Source organism: Neopelma chrysocephalum, unplaced genomic scaffold (genome assembly GCF_003984885.1).
Source record: "Neopelma chrysocephalum unplaced genomic scaffold, ASM398488v2 Primary Assembly neopelma1_74, whole genome shotgun sequence".
Lineage (NCBI taxonomy): Eukaryota > Metazoa > Chordata > Aves > Passeriformes > Pipridae > Neopelma > Neopelma chrysocephalum.
Window position 1 is genome coordinate 7122938 of NW_020897735.1, and position 24966 is coordinate 7147903.

The 24966-nt window shown below is 52.9% G+C and overlaps 1 protein-coding gene across 3 annotated transcripts in view; it reads left to right on the top strand.

Annotated features, from left to right (window-relative positions):
• Positions 1-19907, top strand: part of RXRA (retinoid X receptor alpha) — a 106094-nt gene extending 86187 nt beyond the window's left edge. The window contains exons 5-10 of one of the 3 annotated variants that reach the window (XM_027687498.1): positions 3916-4045; positions 8153-8285; positions 9378-9469; positions 11245-11350; positions 14991-15159; positions 15280-19907. In XM_027687498.1, coding sequence (XP_027543299.1) covers positions 3916-4045; positions 8153-8285; positions 9378-9469; positions 11245-11350; positions 14991-15138 — 609 coding nt within the window. In that variant the 3' untranslated portion in view covers positions 15139-15159; positions 15280-19907. Of the gene's footprint in view, positions 1-3915; positions 4046-8152; positions 8286-9377; positions 9470-11244; positions 11351-14990 lie in introns of all 3 variants that reach the window. The other 2 variants (XM_027687499.1, XM_027687500.1) reach the window with 2 other exon arrangements.
• Positions 19908-24966: the final 5059 nt, after the last annotated feature.

The following is a 24966-nucleotide window of genomic DNA, read 5'->3' on the forward strand; positions in this document are numbered from 1 at the left end:
TCCAATGGAGCCAATAAACAGACCTGCGTGGCTGAAGTGCAGAGAGATAAGAGCTGTAAACTGAGGGTGTGACTTTTCAGAGGCAGAATTGCACAGCTGCTTGGCTCTGAGAGGAGAAAAGCTGCACAAATTTGCCTAGAGATTTGCTTTCATGTTTAGAAACTTGCATTATAACTGGGCCTGCTTGGAGCATCTGGGCTCTAACAGGACCTTGTGTAAACAGGAGAGAGATGACAGGGAAATAGGACAGGGCTTGGAGCATCCTGGTCTGGTGCAATTCTTAATGCTCTCTGCTGGGTGTCTGTGAGGCTGAGATGATGAAATGCAGCTATTTCTAGCAAGTGGAAGGACTCTGCAGTATTTATGTTCTGCTACAATAATACTTCACGTCTTCCTTTATATGAGGCTTGGAGGGCTGAGTCAGAAATACCTTCATCCTTGCCCATGGCATGATGGAATGAGATGATCTTTAAGGTCGCTTCCAACCCAAACCATTCTATGACTGTGATTCTGCTTGGTGGGGCTGGACAAGAGATTTCAGAGCCAGGCTGCTCCTAAGTCTTAATTGGCCCTGTGGGATGTTCTTTTTGGCCTTTACCTGCAAGGACACCTTATGGCTGGATCCCTTAGGTGAGGCTTTTCAGTGAGTGTGGTATGGATAGGGCTGATTTGGACATTCGAGGCTTCCTGATGTGGACAGAGCCAGTTCCTTGGTGAAACTCTCCAGAATCAGATACAGGGTGTGGTGCTCACCTGCATTTGAGAGGAGGGTTCCCATCACCATGAAGCTGCAAGGGACTTTTTTGTTTTTGGAGGAAGAGGCAGGGGTTAGTGAGGGGCTCAGAGAGGCTCTGGCTGCTCTCAGGATTAAAAACACTTCAGGGGAGTCGGAGCCAGCGTTGTGCTGACTTGAAAACAAACCCCAGAGAGCGAGCTGAAATAAATGGCTTCGTCTGGCACTGCGTCTCCTCAGCCTCTTGTAGCAAATTGAAAGCTGGTTCCTGCATAATTCAACACGCATTACTGTGAACAAGGATGTGTGTTGCATCTAAATAGAAGCAGGAGGCTTGTTGAAATGCCCTATTATTGTCAGGCGGCTTCTGCCGATGAGGTGACATTTGTAGCAGGTTTAGCAGATGTATGAGATCAGCAGCTCCCAGGGCCGAGGCCACGGGATGAGGCAAGGGAAGATGGAGGAGGAACCGCCCTCACAGCCCTCCCCTGGGAGCCCAGGTGATGCAAAGGCAGACAAATGGAGTCCCTGATAGACAGGGGGTAGAACACAAGCTGTTTGCTGTTAGCCTGGTGTGTTGGGTCCTTTGGTTTGTGCCTCTGCACCTTAGTCCATCTGCACTAAATGCCTCTGGTGACCTGCAAAGACATTTCCACCTGGCCATGCCAGGCTGGGATGGAGGTGGCAGGGTGATGTAGGTGTTAACACCCTCCTCTGCCACATGGAATCATAGAGTAGTTTGGGTTGGAAAGTTCAAGATCACTCCTGCCACGGGCAGGGACACCTTCCACTAGCCCAGGTTGCTCCAAGGCCTGTCCAACCTGGCCTTGAACAATTCCAGGAATGGGTCATCCACTCTCTGGGCAACCTGTGCCAGTGCCTCACCACCCTCACAGGAAAGAATTTTTTCCTAATATCTCATCTAAACTTACCCTCTTCCAGTTTGAATCCATTCCCCCTTGTCCTGTCACTACATGTTCTCATGCCTGTGACTGTCACCTTGTGCCGTGGTCCCCTGGCTGCTCTTGGAGCAGGTGCCTGTCCCTGGACAGTGAGGATGGGTTTTCCTCTGCCCCATGTCCCTGGCTGCTGGGAATCTGTGCTCCTGTGGTGGAAGCACCACCTTGGATGGGCTCCTGGCCACTGAAAAGCAAAGCGTGTAACTGAGAGGTGTTATCTTAATTGGCCTTTGATGTCTGGTTCCAAGTCACCAGTTTCTGGAAGATGCCTCCAAGCTCCAGTTTTCCAAGGGGATCAAGTGCCCTTTCATTTTGTCACACTCCAGCACCCTGCCCTTGCTATTTATTGCAGGAGGGGATTTGCTTTCCATGCACAGGAAGGGTTTCCAGCCCCTCTGTGCCCAGCCAGGGCCCTCTGGATCTGCAGGGAGGATACTTTTAGCTTCCTCTCACTCTACCGTGATTAAGTTCTGCCAGGAAGAGCCGTGGTGGTTCCAGGAATTGCCATCTGAGGTGTAATTAAAGGCTGGGCCCCTCGCTGAGGCTTTTGGACAGAGCACCAGAGGTTGGGTACATCTTGTGCTGCCCACAGAGCCCCAGTGACAGCCTGGGCTGGGGCACCTGCAGCCCAGCTTGTGGGTCCTGGAGACGGTGACAACCTGCCCAGAAGCCACCCCTGATAAAAGTTTTGGCAAAAACATCTTCCTTGCCTAAAATACCCCTTTTGTGGGGCTGTGCAGGCACATGCTGGGTCAGGTTGTGCTGGAGCATGGGCTCTCCCATAAGTCATGTCCCCCCTGGGGCACACAGGGCTCCATCCCCATCCCATGGGAGCCAGGTTTCTCCACCTGGCTGCTCCAGCTGACCAAACTGAGATGGCTTGAGGTTGGAGACATTCCTGTAGGCTGCACCACAGGTGTTCCTTCTCACCCTTCCTGAAAACGCCCCTAAATGCCAACATCCCCTGTGTTTCCAGTGAAACAACCCTGCAAAGCTCCTCCTCACACCCAGTTTAGCGTTTTCCTGTTGTCCGGAGGAAATCCCATCTTTTCTCCCTCTGCCAGGTAAAAGCCCCATCCCTGCTCACGTCTCCCTCCCCAGGGGAGAGCCTCAGCTCCCTGAGAGTGAGACTCCCCTGCCCTTGCACTTCTCAGGTAGCTGCTGGAGAGGGGCAGAGCAGGGGGCCCGTCCCCACGGCGGTGCCAGCCCCTGCCCATCCATCTCTGCATGCAACAGCTGAAAATACCTCGAAGGCAGGTGCCCTGAGCTTGCCAGATCCTGGTTATTTTAAGCCCTGGAGAATGGGAGATGGTGGCCATGAGGCACATGAGTTTGGGTTTGCTGCCAGGGCACAGCAGAGAGGACTGGACCAGGGTCTGGGGGGCAGGAGGGTGACTGAGCAGCGTGACCCTTGTTTGTCCAGCCTGGGAGAGGGGTTTGCTGTGCCACAAAGTGGTGAGGAATGGCCTTGCAGGGGGAGAGGTTACACCGGTGGTCGTGCCTGCTCTGCCTCTGAATTCACACCCCGTTCCCCCTGCAGTCCAGGGGTGAAGTAAACACTGCTCCTTCTGGTTTGGAAACTGCTCTTTTAAGGACATGGAAGAAAAATAATTGTACAATCCAGGCTGCTAGATATCAGCAGGGATTACAGTGGGAGATGTGGAATGGCTCATACATCCCTGTCCAGAGAGGTAAACCCTACACACACACTTGTACCAGTGAGCTCTGCCTCAGTCAGGGTTAGACAGGCTCTTCCAGTTCCTAATCACAAGCCCACTTGAGCTGTTAGCAGTTCCTTTAAACAGGGATTTGGTGTGTTTAGGCTGACTGTCCTCCTTGAGAGCAGATGGTTTTTGTTACTGGATAATATTTCAAAGGAAAGGGGTTTTCTCTTTTTTTCTGTAATGCCCCCTCTGGTGCTGGTTTATCGAGCTGGGAGATGCTGGCATGGGGAGCCTGCCCTTCCCTGGGCTGGAGGTCTTTTGATTCATCAGTCAGTGTGATGGATATTGGTTCTCAGCACTCCCAATTCCTGCTTTGGAGCTTGCTAAAAACTATTAAAACCCATGTGGTGGAGAAGCCAAATCACCTCCTCTCCCTGTGACTGATAACATCCACCTCAGGGGGTGGCAGGGAGGCAGAAAGCCCCTTCAGCTGCTGCTCCAGCCTCTCCTCTCCTTGCTCTGCCTTCTCCAAGCCTTTCCATTCTCTTTTTCTTGGCAGCCCAATGACCCAGTGACGAACATATGCCAGGCAGCAGACAAACAGCTCTTCACCCTGGTGGAGTGGGCCAAGAGGATCCCCCACTTCTCCGAGCTGCCCCTGGACGACCAGGTCATCTTGCTCCGAGCAGGTGAGTGGGATGGGAGTGCTGCATCTCACTGGGACAGGTACTACCCTCAGATTTAGGTCCTGGCAGCTTGAAAGCCTTTAACTGATTCTGAGTAACAGCCTCTGACCGTTCAATCTCTAAATAGGATTTAAAAAGCCCCAAGGGACACGTGTTGCTGGATGGGATCCAGAACGTTGCACCAGCTGCCAATCAGCTGAAAAATGGCCTGGCTTCATCTCTCATGAGTGAGGGGCTCAGGGATGGGTGCTGGGTGATTTAAACCAAGAGACTTAACACTCTGCCTTCCTCCCACACTGAGACTTGAGAGACCAAGTGGGCTTGGGCCTCCATGAAATTTCATCCAGCTAAAATGTTTGATCATAATTAAAACCAGAAAGGGGAGAAAACTATATCACCCTTTTTCTCCCTCCTTCTCCCTCCCACCAAGATGAAAATAAAATTCTCTGGGCTTATTTTAAATTTCCTTGTGCAGCAGGGGGGCTGCAGGAGCAGGATCTGGGAGGTGGAAAGCAGTTTGCTGCAAAAAGGGTCTTCCCCCATCGAGTGAATTCAAGCCCCTGCTGCTGTACAAAGATTGTGGAGGGCAAGAAATCAAGAGCAGAGCTCGGTGAGGATGTGTTTTAGGCATGAAGCTCTTTGTAAGCTGGGGACTTTGAAGTCCCTGGTAGTTTGAAAAGTTCCTCTTGTTTCCCCAAAATTCACTTTTGTAGGGAATTCAAGAGGAGAGAACCCTGCAGAGTGTGGCTCCTCTCTCTGCACCCTTTTGGCCTTGGGTCTCTGTAGAGAAGATCCACCTTGATGGCAGCATTCTGACTTTTTACCGTAGAAAATGTGTCCCCCCAAATAAATCCCCATGAAATTGGGCAGGAAAGTGTTGTAAGAACTAAGTGCAAGGTATTCACATCAACACAAAACATAGGAACTGTCAGAACTTTTCTGGTCCAAGGTCTGTCCAGGTTGCTTCAGGAGAAGCTGTAGGGACTCTAGGGTAGGAAGGTGATGGGATCAGTGTTTTCCCATTCCCACCACACCAACTCTAGCTGCCATTCTGTTTATTAATGCTGACTGTAGCCCAAATGCATGAATCTTTAAACTTTGTGCAACTTTTTATTGACTATCAGCCAGTACCTTGGCCCTACACACAGATACCCTGTTCCCCTCACAGCCTCTCCGACATCCTTGACCTCAAGAGTGTCTGGTTGTTTTAAGTCACACTGTTTACTGGTGTGTGTTTTCCACTTATTTTACTGAAAGGGGGTTTTTATAGTCACAGTTCATCTAGTGGTCTGGGAATGGAAATTTTGGGGAGGGTTATTCTCGCTGCAGACTTGGCCAGGTCCTGCACCCTCCCAGGATAACTCCTGCAACCCCTTGGTGAAGGTGCTCCTCTGGCTTTTCTGTGGGTGTGAGTATTGCCAGAGCTGGCTCCAGGCCCTCAGTGGAATGTACAAAAGTGTGTTTTTGAAGAGGGTCTCTAGAGCCTCTCGTGAGAGTGGATGAGCAGGGAAGCATCTCTGCAGGAATCTTTGAGAGCTTCCTGCAAATATCTCAGGGAAGAGCTGGATTCAGACCAGATTCCCTTTGTGAAGAGGGACCAAAACCCACAACAACAGCTCCAGGTTTTCCTTTCTCTTTAGCAGGCAGCTAATGGAAGCTGAATGTTCCTGACCTGATGTTCTCCCCCTTGGGGCCACTCCATGGGCAGGAACAGAGGGGCTGCAGACCCCGTCACATCCCAAATTTTGTGGTGGCTCTAACCCCACGGGAACGAGGTTGCTGAGCACCTGCAGCAGCTCCAGTGGGCTCCCTGCTCCGAGTGTCTCTGCCAGGGCCTCAGATGACCTCCCCCAAGTCTTTTAACCAGTGGCTCTATGTATTATTGAGTGTGGAGAGCGGCCTGCTGAGAACAGCTGCCCATGAAATATTAAGGTATTAAAATTCAGCTAAGAGCGTCAGTCAGGTTCAGTCATGCATCCTGGGAGGCAAAATAAGTGGAGCACGCATCTTTGGAGGAGCAGGGCTGGATGGGCTGGCAGCAGCTCTCCTCAGATCCTGAATCATTTAAAAATATTCCCTCTCTGAGCTTTTTGGAGGGGAAGGAAACCTGACTTTTTAAGCCTGTTTTTCCCTGTGTTTTTTCGTTTCCAAGCTTGCGAGAGCTGAGACAGGAATAGCCTGATGTTTTCTCAGCCTGGCAGAGGATGCTGAGCATTACATCTCTGCAGCTGCAGTTGGTTTTGTAGGGCTGGTGGGGAAAACTTGGCAGTGAGGTGGATTGTCACGATGGTCACTGCGCTGCCAAGGTGCCTTCCCTATCCCAGAGGAGCCAAAGCATCCCTGGAGGCTGCACAGCCACCTTCTGTGGTGAGGAAGGAGTCACACAAATTGAAGAAATCTGCTCTGCTTCTCCAGAGCTTGGGCTCAAATGCAAAAATCTTGGAGTAGACTTGTTTGGTCTCTTAACTCAAATTTTCTGCCTGTGGTTACACCTAATATTTCCTGCTTGTCTCTTATTTTGTGAGCTCTTTGGGGATGTTCCGGTGAAAGGACCATGTAGAAACAGCTTCCCCATTTCAGCTGGAACATCCCAGCTCTACATGGGAATAATTCAGCCGAAGGATGTTGATTAATTCAGTGCTCCTTCCCTGGAATAAGCCCAGCTTGGAATGGATGTTGTGAGCCAGCTCTGATTTTTGTTGGTTGGAGCTGCATGTGGAGCTGCCGTGGGTCTGTGTGTGATGGCTGGTGGGGGGCACCCCTGGCACCTTCCCGTGGGTCTGGCTCTGGGAGTTCCTCTTCATCCAGGGAACACAGTTTCTTCAGGCTCCTGGTGCAGTCCCACATCTTCTCCTCCATTCTCCTTGGGTTTCACAGTGTTGCAATCCCTGTGAAAGTGCCAGGCCTCACCCAGTAAATAGCCAAATAAACGTTCCCGTGATTGGGGTGGAAACATCCTGTGGCCACTTAGGAAAGAGTGAACTTTATTCCTTGTCAACATTTCTAATGGCACAACCCATGGCTCCAACAGTAGGTAAATACAGCACACATGGACCTTGTGTTTATTCCAGTCAGCGAGACACGACGTGTTCCTGTGGCAGGAGGGGTGAAGGATTGTTGTGTTGCTTTTCCAGACTGGGAAAAAGAGACACCAAAGCCAAATATCCTGATGTTTCTGGACCCTGCCAGGCAGCCCTGTGCTCTGAACTCCAGGACATGTTCTGGCTGGGTAAATCAGCCGCGTGACGGGTGTTGCAGAAGAACCGTCTTCTCTTCCCAAAAATGCTGCTCCGTGGTTGAAAGTCACCAAAATTTCCACCCTTCAAACTTTGCAGCATGTCCTCTGGTTGTGGCTTTGTTTCAGGCATTCTTGAACTGAGCCTGTGATGTATTTAGGAATTTAAAGAGGTGTTGGATTGGGAAGGTGGGGAGGTCCCATCTCCCTTCCCTTCCCTGTAACTAGATCTGGGCTCAGAGGGTGTGTTTCCTATATCCCAAAGTAACATGTCCAGTAGGTAATAAGACTAAAAGCTGATTTCCAAGCAGCTATGGAAGCAGTTCGTGGAGCAGTCATGGATGTGGGACACCCCAGTGCAGAAAGCAGACACAACCCCTCCCAGTATTTACATGGCAGAAGCAGCAAACCCACAAGACAGAGTTCTCCTGGTCCCTTTTACAGAGCTGAATGATGGTGAATGAACTTTCGTGCCCTGTTATGGCCTGAAAATGAGCCCAATTAAGTGATAGAAAGCGTTGATAGGTGTGGAAGTGCTGGGAGGCAGCGGGTGAGGGCAGAGGGGAGCACAGGGCTCCACACCCACACAGAGGTTCACAGCGAGAGGAGCAGGCAGAGCTGTTTGCTGCCGTGTCTGCACGGTTTATAGAGGAAACTGCTTCCCTTATTAGCCTTATATTTTTAGTGCATTTGCTTCTTAATGGTTTTTTCCTTCCCTGACATCCAAGAAGAGGCTGGCTCCCCTCTCCCTTCTCACATCCAGCCACGTTCCTCCAGCACGTTCCTCCTCTTTTTAGCGCTGGGGAGGTGATGTTGATTCCCAGACCCGCTGAGGTGGCTCTAACCCGCAGCCTTGGTTGTTCTCTCCTCCCCAGGGTGGAATGAGCTCCTAATTGCCTCCTTCTCCCACCGCTCCATAGCTGTGAAAGACGGGATCCTCTTAGCCACCGGGCTCCACGTGCACCGGAACAGCGCACACAGCGCTGGCGTTGGGGCCATCTTCGACAGGTGGGCAGAGGGAGGGAGGATGGATGGATGGATGGATGGATGGATGGATGGATGGTTGGATGGATGGATTGCATCTCAAAACACCTTGCCTGGACATCCCCATCTCTGTCTCTGCACCAAACTGCCTCCGTTCCCCACGTTGCAACCTCGGAGGAGCCCAGGGTGAGGGTGTCCATCCCATGGCGTGCATGGAAGTGTTGTGGTCCCTGCTGCAGGCAACAGCATTAAATCCTCCTCTTAAACCTGCAAAACCCAACAGCCCAGAACAGGGAGAGGGCTGCCCAGTGCAAATCAAAGCCTCTTTCATGGGGTCCAGATGCCTTCTAATGTTACGAGGAGGCCGCTCCATTGTTTCTTTTCATCTTTAATTGGACCAAGACGTGATTTTATTTTCACAATGAAAAGGCACCAAAAATACTCAGCAGGTTCCACATGCGTGTCCCGAGGGCTCTTTAATCTCATGCTTTGGGAAAATGTTTTAAAGCCAGACTTCCAGGGTGTTTGACCCACAGTGTGGCTCCAGACACCGCTGAAATGCCGATTTCTCTGCCTGACACTCGTCTTGAGGCGACTTAGTTGAAAGCAAATCACCTTTGGTGCCGTGCCTTGCAAGGAAATTGTTCTTCAGACCTGGGTGACATCATTTGTTCCTGTGAGGTCATAAGTGCAAGATCACGACTTCCCTGCAGGATCTAACATGAAAAACTGGGCAATCAGTGGAAAGTATTTCAAGACCGGCACCTGCGGTAGGAGCGAAGGGAGCAATAAAAATTACCGGCAGAGGAAATTACTTTTTAGGTACCTGTTGGGGTGGGTTTTTATTATTATTTTTTATTTTTAGGCAGCTTTCTCAGGTGCCAAAGCCTGTCAGTGAATGGATGAAGCCAGTTTTTATGGCCTTTGTTGTACCTCACGGGAACTATTGGTGTTCCTAATGAGCTGTTTTTGATAGAGGAGGAAGATGAGGCCACATCCTCAGCACCATCCCCTGGCTTCGTTAACTGTGGCCGGAGGATCTCACTCTGGCTCTGACACCTGGGTGCTCTCATTTCTCTTAAACACTGACGCCTCTGATTTCTGTGTCCTTTGCAGAGTATTGACAGAACTCGTGTCAAAAATGCGAGACATGCTGATGGACAAGACAGAGCTGGGCTGCCTGCGAGCCATTGTCCTCTTCAACCCTGGTACATGACTGTGTCTTCTCTCCTGTGCCCTCTTGGCTGATGCTCTGTCCTTTTGACACCTCTTCTTCCCTGTAAATCTCCATTGCAAGTAGCTGAGGGCACCCCGTTACCAAGGGCAGGGCAAGAAGGAAGAGAGGCAAGGATGAAAGCTGAATTAAGTGCTGCACAGGCTCTGCCACCTTACAGGCATGTGCTGTGCAGGTCAGAGGTGGATCTGGATCCATGCCAGTGCTGCTCTCCATTCCTCCCTTTCACAGAATCACAGAGTGGTTTGGGTTGGGAGCACTTTAAAGTTCATCCTTTCACACCCCCTGTCATGGGCAGGGACACCTTCCACTATCCCAGGTTGCTCCAAGCCCCGTCCAACCTGCCCTTAAACACTTCCAGGGGCAGCCACAGCTTTTCTGGGTAACCTGTTCCAGTGTCTCACCACCCTCACAGGGAAAAATTTCTTCCTAATATCCAATCTAAGCCTGCTGTCTTTCAGTTTACAGCCATTCCCCCTCATCCTCTCAGCTTGCCCCCCTTTTAGAGTGACTCTGTGAGAAGAAAGTTCTAGTGCATGAGGGGATTATCCCTGAATTGAAGCAAAATTGAATCTAGACATCCTTTAAGAGAAAAGTACAGATTAGAGCAGTGCCAGAGCACGGACATTGTTGTCTCTGTTTCCTGATCTCATCATCCAGGGGGTTTTATTACCCGTGTTTCTGGAAAAGCCCTTCACAGACCTGGAGAGGGTGAAAGACATGAAACGTGCTCATAAAATACACAAGAACTTGAACATCTGTCAGCATTTGCTTGGTTCCACAGACTCCAGGAAGGTTCATGCTGCTCGCTTTTTCCCCCTGGCCCGAGCTGCCCAAGGGAAGAAGAAGGTTCAGTGCCAGGGCTTGTCTCCAGCATTTTGGGGAGCAAATCCCTGTGCAGCAGGAGCCAGCTGGCAGCCTGCACATACCTGCACAGCTCTGCTCAGAGGGTGTCTCTATATTTTAGAGCAGGTCACTCCAGAGCAAAAAATCAGATGGAAGCCAAGGATAGACCTCCACAGCCACAGCCACCCCTCCCCTCCCTTCCCTGCCCTCTCCAGAGCACAGTTTGTGCCCAAGCACAGCTCCTTCCCTGGATTTTCCCACCAAACCCAGGCCAGGCCATTTCAGCAGGGTTTATTGCTGTTTCTTGGGTTTGTTTTTCTTCTTGGCTTTTTTTTTTTTTTTTTTATTCCCCACCCTCCTTGTAATCACCAGTAATTTATTGTCTGTAATTTGGGATTAGCCATATATGGTAAAAGAAGGGGAATCTGGAGAGGTTCCCGTGGCACATGTGCTTGGGGATATCGATTTCTTGACTGTCCCTTTCACCCTACTAAAAACAGATCCTTGCTGGGTCACTGGGGACCTGCCAGAGCTGGGGCTTCTCCTTTAGCCCCAACTCAGGGCTTGTGCTGGAGGGAGAAATCCCACAAGCCCAGGATTTGAGAGGGGCTGAAACCCTTTAAATGAGGGACCACTGGAATGAGCCAAAATGGTTCGGGTGGGGGTATGAAGCAGAATAAACCAGATCTGTAGTCACAAGGCAAACCTTTGAGGGCTCAAATGCTCCCCAGGAGTTGTTTGGTGCTGCCCCAAACACCCAGGGCTCAGACCCTGCATCCACGCTCTGCCCTGGTCTGGTGGTGCTGGGCGGGATGGAGGGAGCTGGGGAGCGCATGGGGGGGTCTTTGCCTGCCTGGAAAACCTGGAGATTTTTTGGCTGATGGTCTTTTTGTTGCCTTTCAGACTCGAAGGGTCTGTCGAACCCGGCCGAAGTGGAGGCGTTGCGGGAGAAGGTGTACGCGTCGCTAGAGGCTTATTGCAAACACAAATACCCCGACCAGCCCGGGAGGTGAGTCCCCTGTGCCCCGTCCTCCTGCAGCCTCACACCCCAGGGAAACCCCCTGCAAAGGGTGCTGCATCCTGGGGCAGGTCTGAGGGATGTCCTCTGGGTCTCACCAGCACACAGCTGCCGGGTCCCTTCCGTTTGGGGCTCTCTGTTCCCGGCTCTGCTGGGAGCGAACATTCTCTGCAGATAAACCCCTCATTTCTACCTGTGAACACCCTCAGAAAATCGCCCTGTGCAGTGCAGAGAGGTCTTTATTCCCATACCAGTAAATCCATCACAGCCAGGACAAGGTGGGCAGACCTGAGGAGCCCTGGCTCCTGTGGCCGCAGCAGTGGGATGAGCACATGTGGGAAGGGGGTATCATTTCCCTTTTGGAAACCACGGAGAGCAAACCACAGCGAAAATAAGACTCACATGGAGTTAATTTTCGGTGGCAGATGAGCATCATTGCTGGGAAGTGAAAGCCTCAATTGATGCTCTTTTCTCCCCTCCCCTCCTCCCCCAATCCAGCTGGGAATGGGAGGGGGAATTAGGAATGCTTTCCTGGACCGCTCCGGAGCTGAGTGGGCGCATTTTCCCAGTTACAGCCTGAAGCTGGCAACTGCCAGTTAAGTTACTGACAGTTTCTTGAGAAAGCAAGCAAAGCACTGGAAACTGCTACTGGTGCGTGGATATTGGGGAAAAACAGCCCAAGCAACTGGGATTTGCATCCCACCTGCGTTCCTGGTCTTGTGTGTCTGGATAAAAAGAAGGAAGCTCTCACAGCAGTGAATGCAGTGGGCAGATCATGCCTTCAGAAGTGATGTTGGACCTTTTCCCCCCCCTTTGGGTACCACTCTGCTGGCAGATGAAGAAAGATGGGTTGTTAAGGGCCTTCTGGGGTGTTCTTGGTTGGCTTGTGGCAGGGAGAATGAGGGTGAAGGTGCCAATGGGTGTGTTTGAGTTGTGGTGAGGAGGGGAAGTGAGGGATGAGCACAGTGCATGGAGCAGGGGTGGTTACCTCTCCTCCCCCAGGTGGTTTGTGTGGACCCCAGGCCAACTCTCAAGCTGACTCCTCTTCCAAAAAGCGTTATTAAATTGCATTTCTGAAGCAAATGCAGAGCCAGAGCCTGCGCTTTGGCTGTCGTGGTGTAGCAGAAGAGCTGTGCTCACAGTGAGCAGCCAGCCATACCTGGAACAGGGAGAGCTGCCTTGGGAGTCATGGCCAGCAGCTCTCCTGGATTGTTCCCTGCTACCCACAGACAGGTTGTGGTGCCCTTGCACGTGCTGCTGGACAGAGGATGGGCTGGGGCTGGGCTGGGGACTGTCACGGGGACAGCCCTGTTCTTCATCACCCAAACCACCGCCAAGCTGCTGTGCATGACTGAGCACAGTCACTGAGCCACCAGTCCAAACCAGTTCCCCAGGGCTCTGCCTCCATGCTCAGTGATGTGTAAGGGAATGTTTTAGGTCTGGAAGCTGCACCAGGAGCTCTGGAGTTTAATCTCTCACTGGCTTTGATTGACCTCGGGCTGGGGACCTCTTTGCGTGATCCCCACACCTTTCCTTGGTGACCTTAAAGGTTTTGCATGCTGAGGGATGTCCTGAGAGCCGTGACTGGGCACTGCTGACCTCACCCCATGTCTCCTATGGTGCAGGGCAGGGGTGGGATAATCCCAGGTGGCTTGGGAGTGTTAACTCACGGGCTGGGAGTCAGGAGTTGCACAAGAGCTCAATGAAGTTCTCAGGAACTCTCTCCATCCTCCTGGTCTCATGGCACAATGTGATCACCATCTGAGGCTGGAAACAAGTTCTTCCTGTGGTTGAGCAAACTCCTGCTCGAGCCACGACGGGTCCCCTCCCCTGCTCCACGCTGTGGGATCACTGGGCTTCCCACCACTCCTGGTGCCTTCCAGTGCAGGGCTTCCTTCAGCTGAGTCCCTGGCCAGCAAGAGCTTTGGGAGCACCATGTAAACACCAAAAGGGAACTCCTCTGCAGCAGCAGGGCAGAGAGAGGCATTCCTAGGAAAAACCCACCCATGTTCCCCCCCCTGCAGCCCCTGCAGGGTGCCTACGTGACACCCAGCAGCCGCAGGGAGTCAGGAATCAGGGCTGTTTTCTCCCCTCCCAGCCCCAGCCCTGGCACGCTGTGCTCCGGGCTGGTTATCTCACAGTTAAACATATCCGAGGGCTGGAGCCATCATCTGGTTTGGTTTAAAGTGAAACTTCCTGAATGGGATGGTAGGACTGATTTGTTTTTCCTGGCTCTGCTCCCGCCGTTCTCGCCAGCTCAGCAAAAAAAAAAAAAAAAAAAAAAAAAAGAAAGTAGGGAGAGAGAATTGTGCATGCATGTGTAATATCTGTGTGTTTGTGCATGTCTCTGTGTGTGTGTGTGTTTTCTGGAGGGTCCCCTTCTCTCTGGGTCTTTGCTTATGTTCAAGCCCTGATTTTTGTAGCAGGAAAAGCAAATAACTACACTCCTGGCCATTTTTCCTGTGTGGGGATCACTCACTCAAGGGCTGTGTACCAGGAGGTGGTACTGGGAGGTGAGATCCAGTTGCTGCCTGCACCCGAGGGCATGGACAGGCAGAGTGGGGACACCCCAGGGTGCTCCAAAGCACCCTGCAGGAGCTGGTGGCTCTCTCCTGGCTCTGTAGTCTCTTGCCACCCTCAGAGCCCAACAAACAGCAGCTTTTCCCTGGTATGGATCCATCGGGCTCATCTCCATCCCAGCTGGCTCCTGCAGTGCTGCCGGCTCTCCCCAGCCCCCCTGGCTCTTCCCTGCCTGTCCATCCAGCCCTCCTGCCTGTCCTTCTGCCTGTCAGCTCTTGCTGGCATCACAGGGGTGACCTGATAGTATCTACTCTGGGCAGGGCAGGCTGGGGAGAAAGGGCTTTTGTTGCACTGGGGCTCCATACTGGGCCTGGAGAAGGGGAGCACCCCGTGTCCTGGATGGTTTGCAGGGCTCCTGCCAACTTCTGTGTCAAAGCCCTTGTCTCCTGCCATTGGCTTCACCCCCGAGGTGCCTGCAGCCCGTCTATCAGCCAGGTTTCTGCTGTGCCAGCAGCCCCAGGGCTCAGCTGCAGCTGGGGATGGCCAGCAGCCCCAGTGAGGGCTGGTGGAGCTGCCTGGGAGGTTCCCAGTGCCTGCAGGAAAGGGACATCTCCAAGCCAAGTGCCAGCTAACGCCACTCACCATCTCCTCCATCCCCTTCCTGGCTGCTTGCCCTTTTCCCTGACCAAAGATCCAGCTGCTGAAGCTGTTTGCACCTCTGCCTGTGCCAAGGCTGGCCCCGTGGTGCCTCCTCGCCGTGGCTGTGGTGTGGGGATCCCACGAGCACCTCAGGGTGCTCACTGGGTGCTGATGCACATGCACCGAGCCAGTGGTGCACCCCAGTCTGGGGCCGACCTTTCATTTCTTGTTTCACCCTCCCAGCTCAGCTCTCAGCACTGTTTGTTGTGGATATCCACCGTGGCTGCCTGATCTTCAAGGCTGGGGACATAATTAATGATTTCTCTGCACAGCTCTGGGTGTAGCCCCTTGTCTTTGGCAGCAGGAGGTTGTGTCTGACTCCCAACCCTTCTGAGCTTTGGGGGGGGACCGGGCAGAAGCGGGGCTGGAGGTGATGGTGGTGTCTGACCGTGCCGTGTCTCCCGTCCCCCAGGTTTGCAAAGCTCCTGCTCCGCCTCCCAGCCCTCCGGTCCATCGGCCTGAAATGCCTGGAGCACCTCTTCTTCTTCAAGCTAATAGGAGACACGCCCATCGACACCTTCTTGATGGAAATGCTGGAAGCGCCCCATCAAATGACTTAGAGAAACTGCTGCTGGGTCAGTCCCTCGCCCGGCCGGGGGCTCCCGCGGGGCCCCTCCCTCCGCTTTCCTCCTCCGCCGCCGCCCCAGCCCGTCCCTCCCTCCTCACCCCAGCGCCGGAGGCACCGTCTGATCCGGGGGGACCCCCCGCCGTCCTCGCCTCCTCGTCGCCTTCACCCCTGTCCGTTTGCTGTCACTGCTGCATCTCCAGACCTGCTCGCTGGTCCCCTGCGCTAGATGTAGAGAAGTGGGAGCGGAGAGAGCTCGCCACCCACCCCCCCCGCCCGGCCCCCCGCCGTGCCATGAGTTTTGGGATGAGCCACCAGCCGGGCTTGGCATCACCCACCCCCCCTCCGTGGGTGCCCCGGGGCAGGAGCGGGGACGGGGACGGTCCCGGCCCCTTTCGGGGGCAGCGGGGTTTGGACAAGCTGAGGGGAGTGGCTGAACTCGCCGGATTGCAGCTGGCTATTTTCAGAGGATGGAGTTTTTTTTGAAAAAGAGAAGAGCAAAAAAAAAAAAAAAAAACCCAACAAAAAAAAAAAAGAAAAAAAAAAAGAATTCTATTTTTGGTTTCTAACTATTATTAGTAGTCTCGGTAGTTACTTTGCGGAGGGAGAGGCGGCCCGGCCGTGCCCCGTGAATGAGTCACCCGTGGCTGCACAGAGCCTTCTCCTTCCAGTTCACAGCAGAGGATTTGGGATTGAGCTGAATCCCCCCCTAAATAACACGGGAACCGGTGGCACAGGGAGCTGGGTCGCCCTCTGTGCAGAGCGAGCACCTGAAAAATCCCCCTCTGCCATCCCAGAGGGCAGCTGGGCATCGCTGTTTTTCCCAGAGATGCCTCTGCGCTGGGTGTGGAGCTGCCCACGCGGAAAGAGCCGGCTGGAGCACTTGCTTTAAGGCTGCCAGGGACTCCCCATCGCCCTACCCCAGCTCATGGGGGCCTGCTGGGACCCCTGCCCTCAGCACAGCATCCCGGCATGGCCCCAGAATCCCAGCATGGCCCCGGCGTCCTGGCACTGCCCCAGCATCCCAGCATGACCCCTCTCGGGGGTTTCGGCTCACCCAGGAGGCTGCTCCTGTTGTTTCAGCCGTGCAAAACACTGCAAGGCAACAATTAGTGGGAGTGCTTGGCCAGGCTGGTTAATTGCAGCTGTTAATTAGTGGTGAAGCAAGAACAGGGCTCCCCCTCCCCTGAATCTCCCCCGTCGGGCACAGATGTGGGGGCTGAGAGGTCCCAGCTGGGGGGGGAACACGGCAGCACCCACCCTCCCCTCTCCTGTCTGGGATACTGAGAGCACCAAGAGCACCTTGGCTTTTGCACAGTCCTTTCCTTGAGTCTTGGTGTGACAGCAGGGAGATGGACAAGTTTTTGGGGATTAGGGACACGGTCCCAGGAATGTGCTCACACCCCACAAGATGGGATTCCCCAGGGAGTGTGTGGCAAGAGGTCAGCCAGGGATCACTTCACCCTCATCAAGGGTCTGCAGTGCCCCACCAAAAACCTGAGTTAGAGAAAAAACAAAGCAGAGCAAGCGGTGAGGGATGTTGGGAAGGGTTTTTTTTCCCCTTGGCAGGATGGACTGTCCCAAACACACCGTGGGACAAGTGCTGCGAGCCAAGAACAAGGTGCCTGTGGTTGGCCTGTGGCCAAGGGCTTCCCCACCGCTTCCATGTCCTCTTGTGCTTTAAAACAGCAAAGTATTTGCTCCCAAAGATCCTCTTCTTGCTCCCCATGGGTTGTGGCTGGTTGAAAACACCTCCTTCATGCCCAGAGGGGGATGGAGCAGCACCCACCACCTCACACCTCTGGTTCTGAGGGCACACAGTTGCCACCCGCCTGTTGTCATGCCACCTGGCAGCTGGAGTCCCCAGCTCTGTCCCCTGCAGCTCAGCAGGCCATCTCACTGCTAAAAAAAACACTCAGGATTTCAGGTCAGAACTTCCCCCCCAGGCTGGCCCGAAGTGGCAAATCCGCAGCGGCAGGGAAAGTGTTTTGGCTGCGTTTCCCCAGCAGCCTGCATGCCGCCGAAAATATTATTAAACAGCTTCACCCTGCAAGAATTTGCCAAGAAAACTAGGCAAGAGAGATGAAATCTGGAAAGGGTGCCAGGAAACACGAGCAGGCTGTTCCCTGCCAGCGTGAGGCTGGCGCAGCCCTCGGGGGGTGCAGGGAGGTGTCGGCTCCCAGTGGAGCTCAGCCCGGAGCCCACCCAGCCCCTGGGCAGCCCCCAGCCCGGCTCTTCCAGCAGAAAGGAGCCTGGAACTTGCTTGTCAGAGAGGATGAGGATGCTTTGGGAAAGTTGGTGGATGTTGCACTAGAATAAACCCGCTGTCCTTCTCTGTTGGGTGGAACCACTTTTTTTCCTGGTGGATGGCTTGGAAGGGGCTGCTTGGTGCTGGGTGCTGAGCTGTGGTGGCTGCAAGGTGCTGGGCTGCACGGTGGGAGCTCCTGTCCTATCCCATCTCATCCCATTCCATCCTGTCCCTTCCCATCCCATCCTATCCCGTCTCATCCCATCCTGTTCCATTTCGCCCCATCCCATTCCATTCTGTCACGTTCTATCACGTTCCATCCCATCTTGCATTCCATCCCACCCCATCCCATCTCATGCATCCCATCCCATCTCATCCCATCCTATCCCGTCTCACGCCATTTAATCCATCATGTTCCATCCCATCCTGTTCCATTTCATTCTATCTCATCCCAGCTCACGTCATCCAATCTCATCCCATCCCATCACGCCCTATCCATCCCATCCTCTTTCATCCCATCCTATCCCATTCCCATTAGCATTTGCCCCGATAAAATGCCATGGGCAGGGGGTATCCCCCTCAGGCAGTTGGATGCCAAGGGGGAGGCTCCATAGGTTCCAGACTTCCCATCAGGATGTGCATCCCTGTGCCTCAGTTTCCCTGCTGGAGCAGCTCACAGCCTCAAAATCCATGCCCGTGGTGGAGGGGGGTTGGGGAAAGGCTGAGCCTTGTCCTGGGATTTCAGTTTTCAGCAGGTGAAGGGGAGTTGGGGTTCCTGGAATGCAGGTGATGAACCCCCAGACCCCACCCCACCCTCTCCATTCCCAGCCCAGCCCTTCCCAAGGGAAGGAAAAGCTTTTGTGCATCCATAACATCCACCACAGCAGCCTTAAAGCAACGTGCTTTGCATGAGTTTGAGTCTTTCATTTGTATTCTTTTCACTTTTTGGCTTTTTCTGTTGTTGTTGTCCTCATCATGATAACGCTGAGTATGGACGTGCTTGTTTGGAGAGGAAAAAAAAAGGCACATTATCCACTAGAGAGGTAGGACTTTGATTAACCAGATCTTAGTACTCTTGCAAAAATCTGGTTTGATTAGGGTGATCTATTTCTAATTATTTTTTTTTTTTTGGTTTAAATTCCTTTTTGTTGGTGGGACAATCTTTAATTTTCTAAAGATAGCACAAACATCAGCTTTTCAGCCACCCGCTGCCACCCCGGATGTCCCTCGCTGCCTGTGCATGTTCCAACACAAGCCCCAACCCAAACCAATCTGAATCCAGCACATCCCAGGCCCCTCCATGAGGATGCTGAGGTTTCCTCGGCGCTGGAATGCTGAGCTCTGTGGCCGGGGGGGCCCCCGGGAGTGGAGGGAGGGGCGAAGGACCTTCATCTCCGCAGCACCCGCGGGTGTACGACGCCCACACCGACCCCCTGACCTCTCCACCCCAGGAAGGAGAACCCTGGGCTCAGCTCCTGATCCTAAAAAAGGCTGGAGCTGGCAGGAATGTGGCTCAAGAGCTGATGCTGTCCCCATCAGTGAGGAGTGTGCAGGAGCTGGTTTAAGTTGCTATATGTGCGTGTGTATACATGTATGTACTGTAGATATATACACTGTATAAATACCCTCACTCACATATACAGATATTATAACTGTAGCAATTACAGACTTTTCGTGGTTTTTTGTGTTTTAAGTCGATTCTTTTTCCTGTTTTTTTGTCCTTGCTTTTTATTTTGTTGCTTTTCTTTTTTTTTTTTTTTGCTCCCATTGTATCCGAATCCCTTTCCAAATTGGCAAATGCCAAATCTGGATCTGTATTCCTCGAGGCAAAGGAACTGCATCTATTTTAAGATGCCTTTTTGTTTTGTTTTGTTTTGTTTTGTTTCCTTCTTTTTTTTTTTTCTTTTAAGCAGGTGGGTTTGAGTAAAAAAAATAGCTTTAGCAATTCCCAATACTTAGTGATGGATGCCTTGGCTATGGGATGCATAGATAAAAAATAACATTAAAATTTAGAATGACAAAAAAAAAAAGAGAAAACATAAGGAAAAAAATATCTAAAGCATCAATAAAGTTAAAATCTATTTTTGTACAAATGTAATTTTATCCCTTACCGTATTCTTGGATATTTTCTTTCTGGATTGTTTTGTTTCTTCTACAGAGATTGTTATAAACTCTCTCTATTTTTTCTCACTTTCTCTCTTTCTCTCTGTAATGTTCAGCCACAGGGATCTGGAGAAGAGGGAGAAACTTCTGACCGTGTTTTAAAGGCTTTATATGAAATCTCTTTTGAAATAATTTTTTTGAATGAACTTTTTATTTTTTTTTCCCCCACTTCCAAAATCTTTTTCGGGGGCGGGGGGGGCAAGGGGGGAGGGGAGGGAGGGCGTGGGCTGGTCTGGGGGTGTCTTTTGTCACGTATATCCGGCGTTCCCGCAGGTCTGTTTTACTGTGAAATCACTACCGTATATTATTATTCACTTTAAAAAAAAAAAGGTAAAAAAGGAAAAAAAAAGAAAGAATTGCTGCTGGAAACGCCAGTATTTTGAGAACAATTGTATTAGAATTGTGGAAAAAATGAGAAAAAAAAAAGGAAAAAGAAAAAAAGGAGAAAAAAAAAGAGAAAATATATGAGCATTTTAAAATATAACCCAGTCCAAGTCCTCTTTTGTTCTTCACTGGTGTGTCCTGAGCTATTCATTCAGGTGGGGGATTGTCCCCATGGGGGGTCCCCATCCTTCCTTCTCACTGCGAGTCTGACTAAATCCAGCCTGGAGTAAGTTCACCCATGGCAGAACCGCAGGGGGAACCCCAAGTCTCAGCCAAGGAACGTTTTTTCCTTTTCCTCAGATGTTTTCCATGAGTGACTTTCGCTTCCCATTGACATCTCGAGCTGAACCTGCTGGGGACCCGCTCGCCCCCTGCAACGTTCCCATTCTCCTCCCCTTCCAGTGGGACAAAGTGGCCATTGTGGCCGCTGGGATGCCCGCGGCCGGACCCCCAGAGGGATGTGCCAGCCTGTCCCTGCCTGGGTGGCACTGAGGTGACCAAGGCCACCCTGGGCACATCAGGGCGATCCCTGTGCCGTGGCAGCACGGGCGGTGCTCAGCTTTGGGCAGAGCCAGGAGCGCGGAGAGTGGGCAGCACCCCCAGCCCGGTGATGAGTGTGTACGGACGGGTGTTTTCCAGCCGCCATCCCTGCTGGAGTTACCCCATGGAGCAGGAGCGGTGCCGGGAGCAGTGGGTGGGAGAGCAGGAGCCGTTAGCGCTGGCCTTCCCTTAACCTGGATCTGTTGCCAGGTACAAACAAGATTGAACTCGCTCCGGGGTTTTACAGCGCATATAAATCCTCCCCCGACGGCTGCAGAGCCGGTCAGATAGAGACGGAAAATCAGTGTCTCAATTTGGTTAGTGACGATCCCCGGGTTTGCAGCTTGGCTGCGATATTTTTTCATTTGGGAAGCGCTGGGAGGAAGCTTTTGGAGGGCAGGGGAAGGGGTGCGCGGGGTTATCCTCCTTGGCAGCGACCTACTGCTCCCCAGAGCTGCCCATTCCCACTCCCTGCCCCGTTTTGGGAGCCCCCAGGGACCCGGGAGCACCCGCCCGGCCACGCTCCCATCTGCCGGCTCCCGCTGCAGAGGGTGGTTGTGTGTCTCGTTAACCTCCGGGCAGCGGTTTGTGTTTGGAGAGTAAATATTTACCTCCCTTCCGGAGGGTTTTTGTCCCCCCATCCCCCGGGTGGGGCGCGCTGGGGTCTGTGGGGCAGCGCTCGCCGGGATGCGCCGCGGGCTGCCCGGGGTCACTGCTGCCCGCGGCGCTCCAAAACCACATTTTGCTTTGAAAATCGGGTTTGCTTCTATATTTAATGATGCTAATAACAGAAAGAAAAGCAAAGCCAAGCTGGCCACTGTTGGGGTTTTTTTAGTTGTTTTTTTTTTTTCCTTGTGTTTGGTTGCTGCTGTCTTTCCTGCTGCATTTTCTGCTGCCACCCACCCCCTAAAGGCGGGGGTCATTCCCAGCCCCCCAAACCTGGGGAAGGACTCTGCTCCCCCTCCTCTGCTGCCGGCGAGGGAGGAGGAGGTTTGCACCTTGGCCAAGTCGTTGCTGTTTTTCCAGCTTCTGCGGGGATCAAAGTGCCTGTTTTGACTCTCCTCCTGATTCCTTGATAAGAGAAGATGATTGTAATGCAATTAAGCATCTCACACATGCAATGGCTTTGGGCTTTTGTTGTGTCTCCGGGCTGGGTGTGCGCAGGATTCACCCTTGCCCTGTGAGCAGCACGGAGACAAGGAGCTCAGGGCCAGCACACACAAAGGGGCTCGGAGCCCTGTGGTTTATCAGGAGCCTCCTAACACCAGATTTCCTTAAACCCTGAGCTCTCGGAGATGTGGGATCAGGAAGAGACTCCAGCTTCCCTTTCAAAATGCTATTCCTTGTCCTCTGGGTGCTTGAGGGGGTGGAGAGTGGAAGATGCTGTGTCGGGGGGTGCAGGGCACGCTCGGGGGGCTCACTCTTGGAAATACATTTTGCTTGGTGGCACCGGCCCGGCCACTTAATTTCTGTGCATCCCCCGTGCTGACAGAGATGGAGTGAGGTGTCAGCGGAGTGTTTTGAAACCCTTAAGAGAAGGGCTGTGATCCCGGCCCTCTCCGTGCCTCGCTTTTGCGGCGAGGAGGGACTCTACAAATAAATACAGACAGATGAGCTCTTTCACTGGTAATTTGTCACTTCATAATTGCCAAAGAAAAGCAGGTTAGTTTTCTCCTCCTGACCTCTCTCAAGTAGCCTTTTCACCCCAGCTGGCCCCGGGGCCGGGGTCGGGGTCCCGCCGTGCCCCCTCGGGGCAGCCCCCGCCCGCGCTGGGGCTGCAAAGGGCACCTTGGCCTTCTGCGGCACGTTTTCCAAGCGACATTCCCATGGGTGTCCCCATGGCATCACCAAGCCGCAGCGACACCCACCCCCAGTCATGTCCCAGGGTACCCTCGCCACCTCACCCCTGCGTGGGTGGAAATGGGAGCAGCTGGGAGCACTGGGAGAGCTCGGAGGACCTGGATTTCAGGGTCATACTCTGTTTCAAATAGAATTTGGGGGTTCGAGCAGTGAGGACACTCTGTAAGATCCAGCTGATCCTTTCCCTTGCCCCTGTGCTTTCCTCTCCATCCTTGGCTCCCCAGGGCGGGGTGGGAATTGCACTCCAGCTTTTTCCAGGTGGGACTTCGTTCTGGAAAGTCCTGGGCGGTTCGTCTGCTGGGAGGGAGCGTGGGTGAGCGGGGATGAACAGAGCGGGAGGCTGCGGTTACAGACGGGGTCGGGCGAGCGGCTCCGCGGAGCGGGGCTGACCCCCGGGGGATGCGGGGCCAGCGCCTTGGGGAGCCCCCGAGGGCCGGCGTGGCCCGTCCGAGCAAAGAGCAAAGTGCTGCTGCCATCTCCCGACCGGAGCGAGCCCTGCCCGGGATGCCCTTCCCCTGCCAGGGATCCCTCTTCCCTTCCTGGGATGCCCACTCCCCTTCCCGGGATACCCACGCCCCTGTCCAGGTCCCATTTCCCTGCTCGGAGCAGCCCCGGGACTGGAAGGAAACAATCTATACTATAAAATGGGGTTTGTTGGTCTATTACTCTTATTTGACATCATCCCGGAAGCCTTCAAAGATCAGGAAGCAAAGCTCTGATGCTCCATGGTGCCCAACATCAGGTCCTTCTAAGCAGCTTTCTGACCCTGAAAGATGCTTTGCTATCAGTCACCCCCATCTCCTTCCCTCCTCCTTGCCCTGACTCCGAAATTTCTGTCCTGACCCTGAAATTTCTGTCCTGACTGAAATTTCCTGCTGAGGCAACTTGCACAGATCAACAGCCCAAACACTGTATTTGAAGTATTTTAACTCATTTCCCCCTCACAGCACCAGCTCTGCTCTTCCCTTGCGGTCTGACAAAGGGTTAACAAGCTGCTTAAAGCAAAGCATTGCCTAAAATGAGGATCTTTTCATTTCCAAAGAGCCTGAGATCCCAAGGCACAGGCGAGAAATACTGGCCACAAAAATTTTGCATCTCTCTCCCTCACAACACTGGCAGTGAAAACCTTGTTTGGCTTCACAGGCAAGATTTTCCATACCGTGCTCCAACGCAACTCAATTCCACTAAGCCCACATCTTGTTTTTCTTCTGACAAAGTGAGGTATGATTCTTGGCTCGGTGATTCTCTGCTGTGGAAGACTAAATGAAAAGATGCTTTTAAAGCTCATTCACTCAACACTCAACCCAAAACCCAAGGGGAGGGTCAAATGGAAATTCGCTAAAGTTATCAGCCAGGCTTTTTGCTGAATTTCTTTTATGGTGGGTATTAGGGTGAAGAGCATTAAATGAAGACACAAGTGTTTGCTGGGATGCTGTTAAAGGTAGAACAGCCTGACGAGTAAAGCAGCAAGGCCATTTAATTTATTTTCTTATAAAAAGCTTGTGTTTGAGTCACGGTGATTCCTGAGGGCTCAGCTCTCAGTGTTCATTTGTCTGGATCTTTTAATTGATAGCATAAAAGCACCCTGCCTTGTCATAAGAGCAGCCAGGTCCTTCACAAAGTAGGAGCTGCCTTGTGTGAGTTCACTGGAGAGCTGGAGAGAGCCAGGAGGGAGGTGAGGGGATGGAGGGGGAATTGCCTGGCTCAAGGTTGGCCAGCAAGCCAGGAGAAGAGTGGGGAGAGTGTTCCGACCCTCCACAGCCTTCCACCATCCTCCTGCTGCTTGGGAATTTTGCAGGCTGGAGTCTGTTCCTGGGGCTCCCTGCCCCTTCCTGCCTGCTCAGGGGGTTGCTTTCCACTCATCCTGGTTGTGGTGGGTATGGCACAGCCACCATCACAGGAAAATGGTGGGGCCCTATGGACACTGTGACATCAGGAGGGGCTGGAGGAGCTGCAGGGCTTCATCTCAAGGGCAGGGAAAGTGATTTCCAATGTCCTGGAAGAGCCTGGGAGAGGGTTACACCACACACCACAGACAGAGGAAACCTTTGTCCCTGCACTGTCCCACCAGACCAGCATGAGGGAAAAGCCTTTCCTCAGCCCTGGAACTGGCAGTGAAATGGGCTCTGACCATGATGTGCCACAGCACAAGCAGAGAGGAATGGCTCTGTCCTCCTGCCCTGGGTCTCTTGCCCCCCATCAGCCACCAGCCAGAGCCCATCATCCCTGCCCCATTCCTGTTCCCTCCCTGCCCCATTCCTGTTCCCTCCCTGCCCCATCCCTGTTCCATCCCAGCCCCATCCCTGTTCCATCCCTGCCCCATCCCTATTCCATCCCTGCCCACGCACTGCAGCCGAGCAGGGAGGCTGACAAGGTCAGGTTTGGAGGGAGGGCTGCTCCTGTGTGTCCATGGCCATCAACATCTGCCTCCCCTCCCAGCTCCCTGCCTGAGCACACACACCAGGACGTGGGTTCCTGGGCGATCCAAAGACATTACCTAATCCTCTGAAACTGGATCCTCCCGTCAGACTCCGGTTGGATGAGAAAAGCTTGCTCTGGCCTGTCTGTTCCTGCTCCAAAATTGTTTCCCTCCTCATGGCAAAGAATGTGCTGTGCCCGATTTCCTGC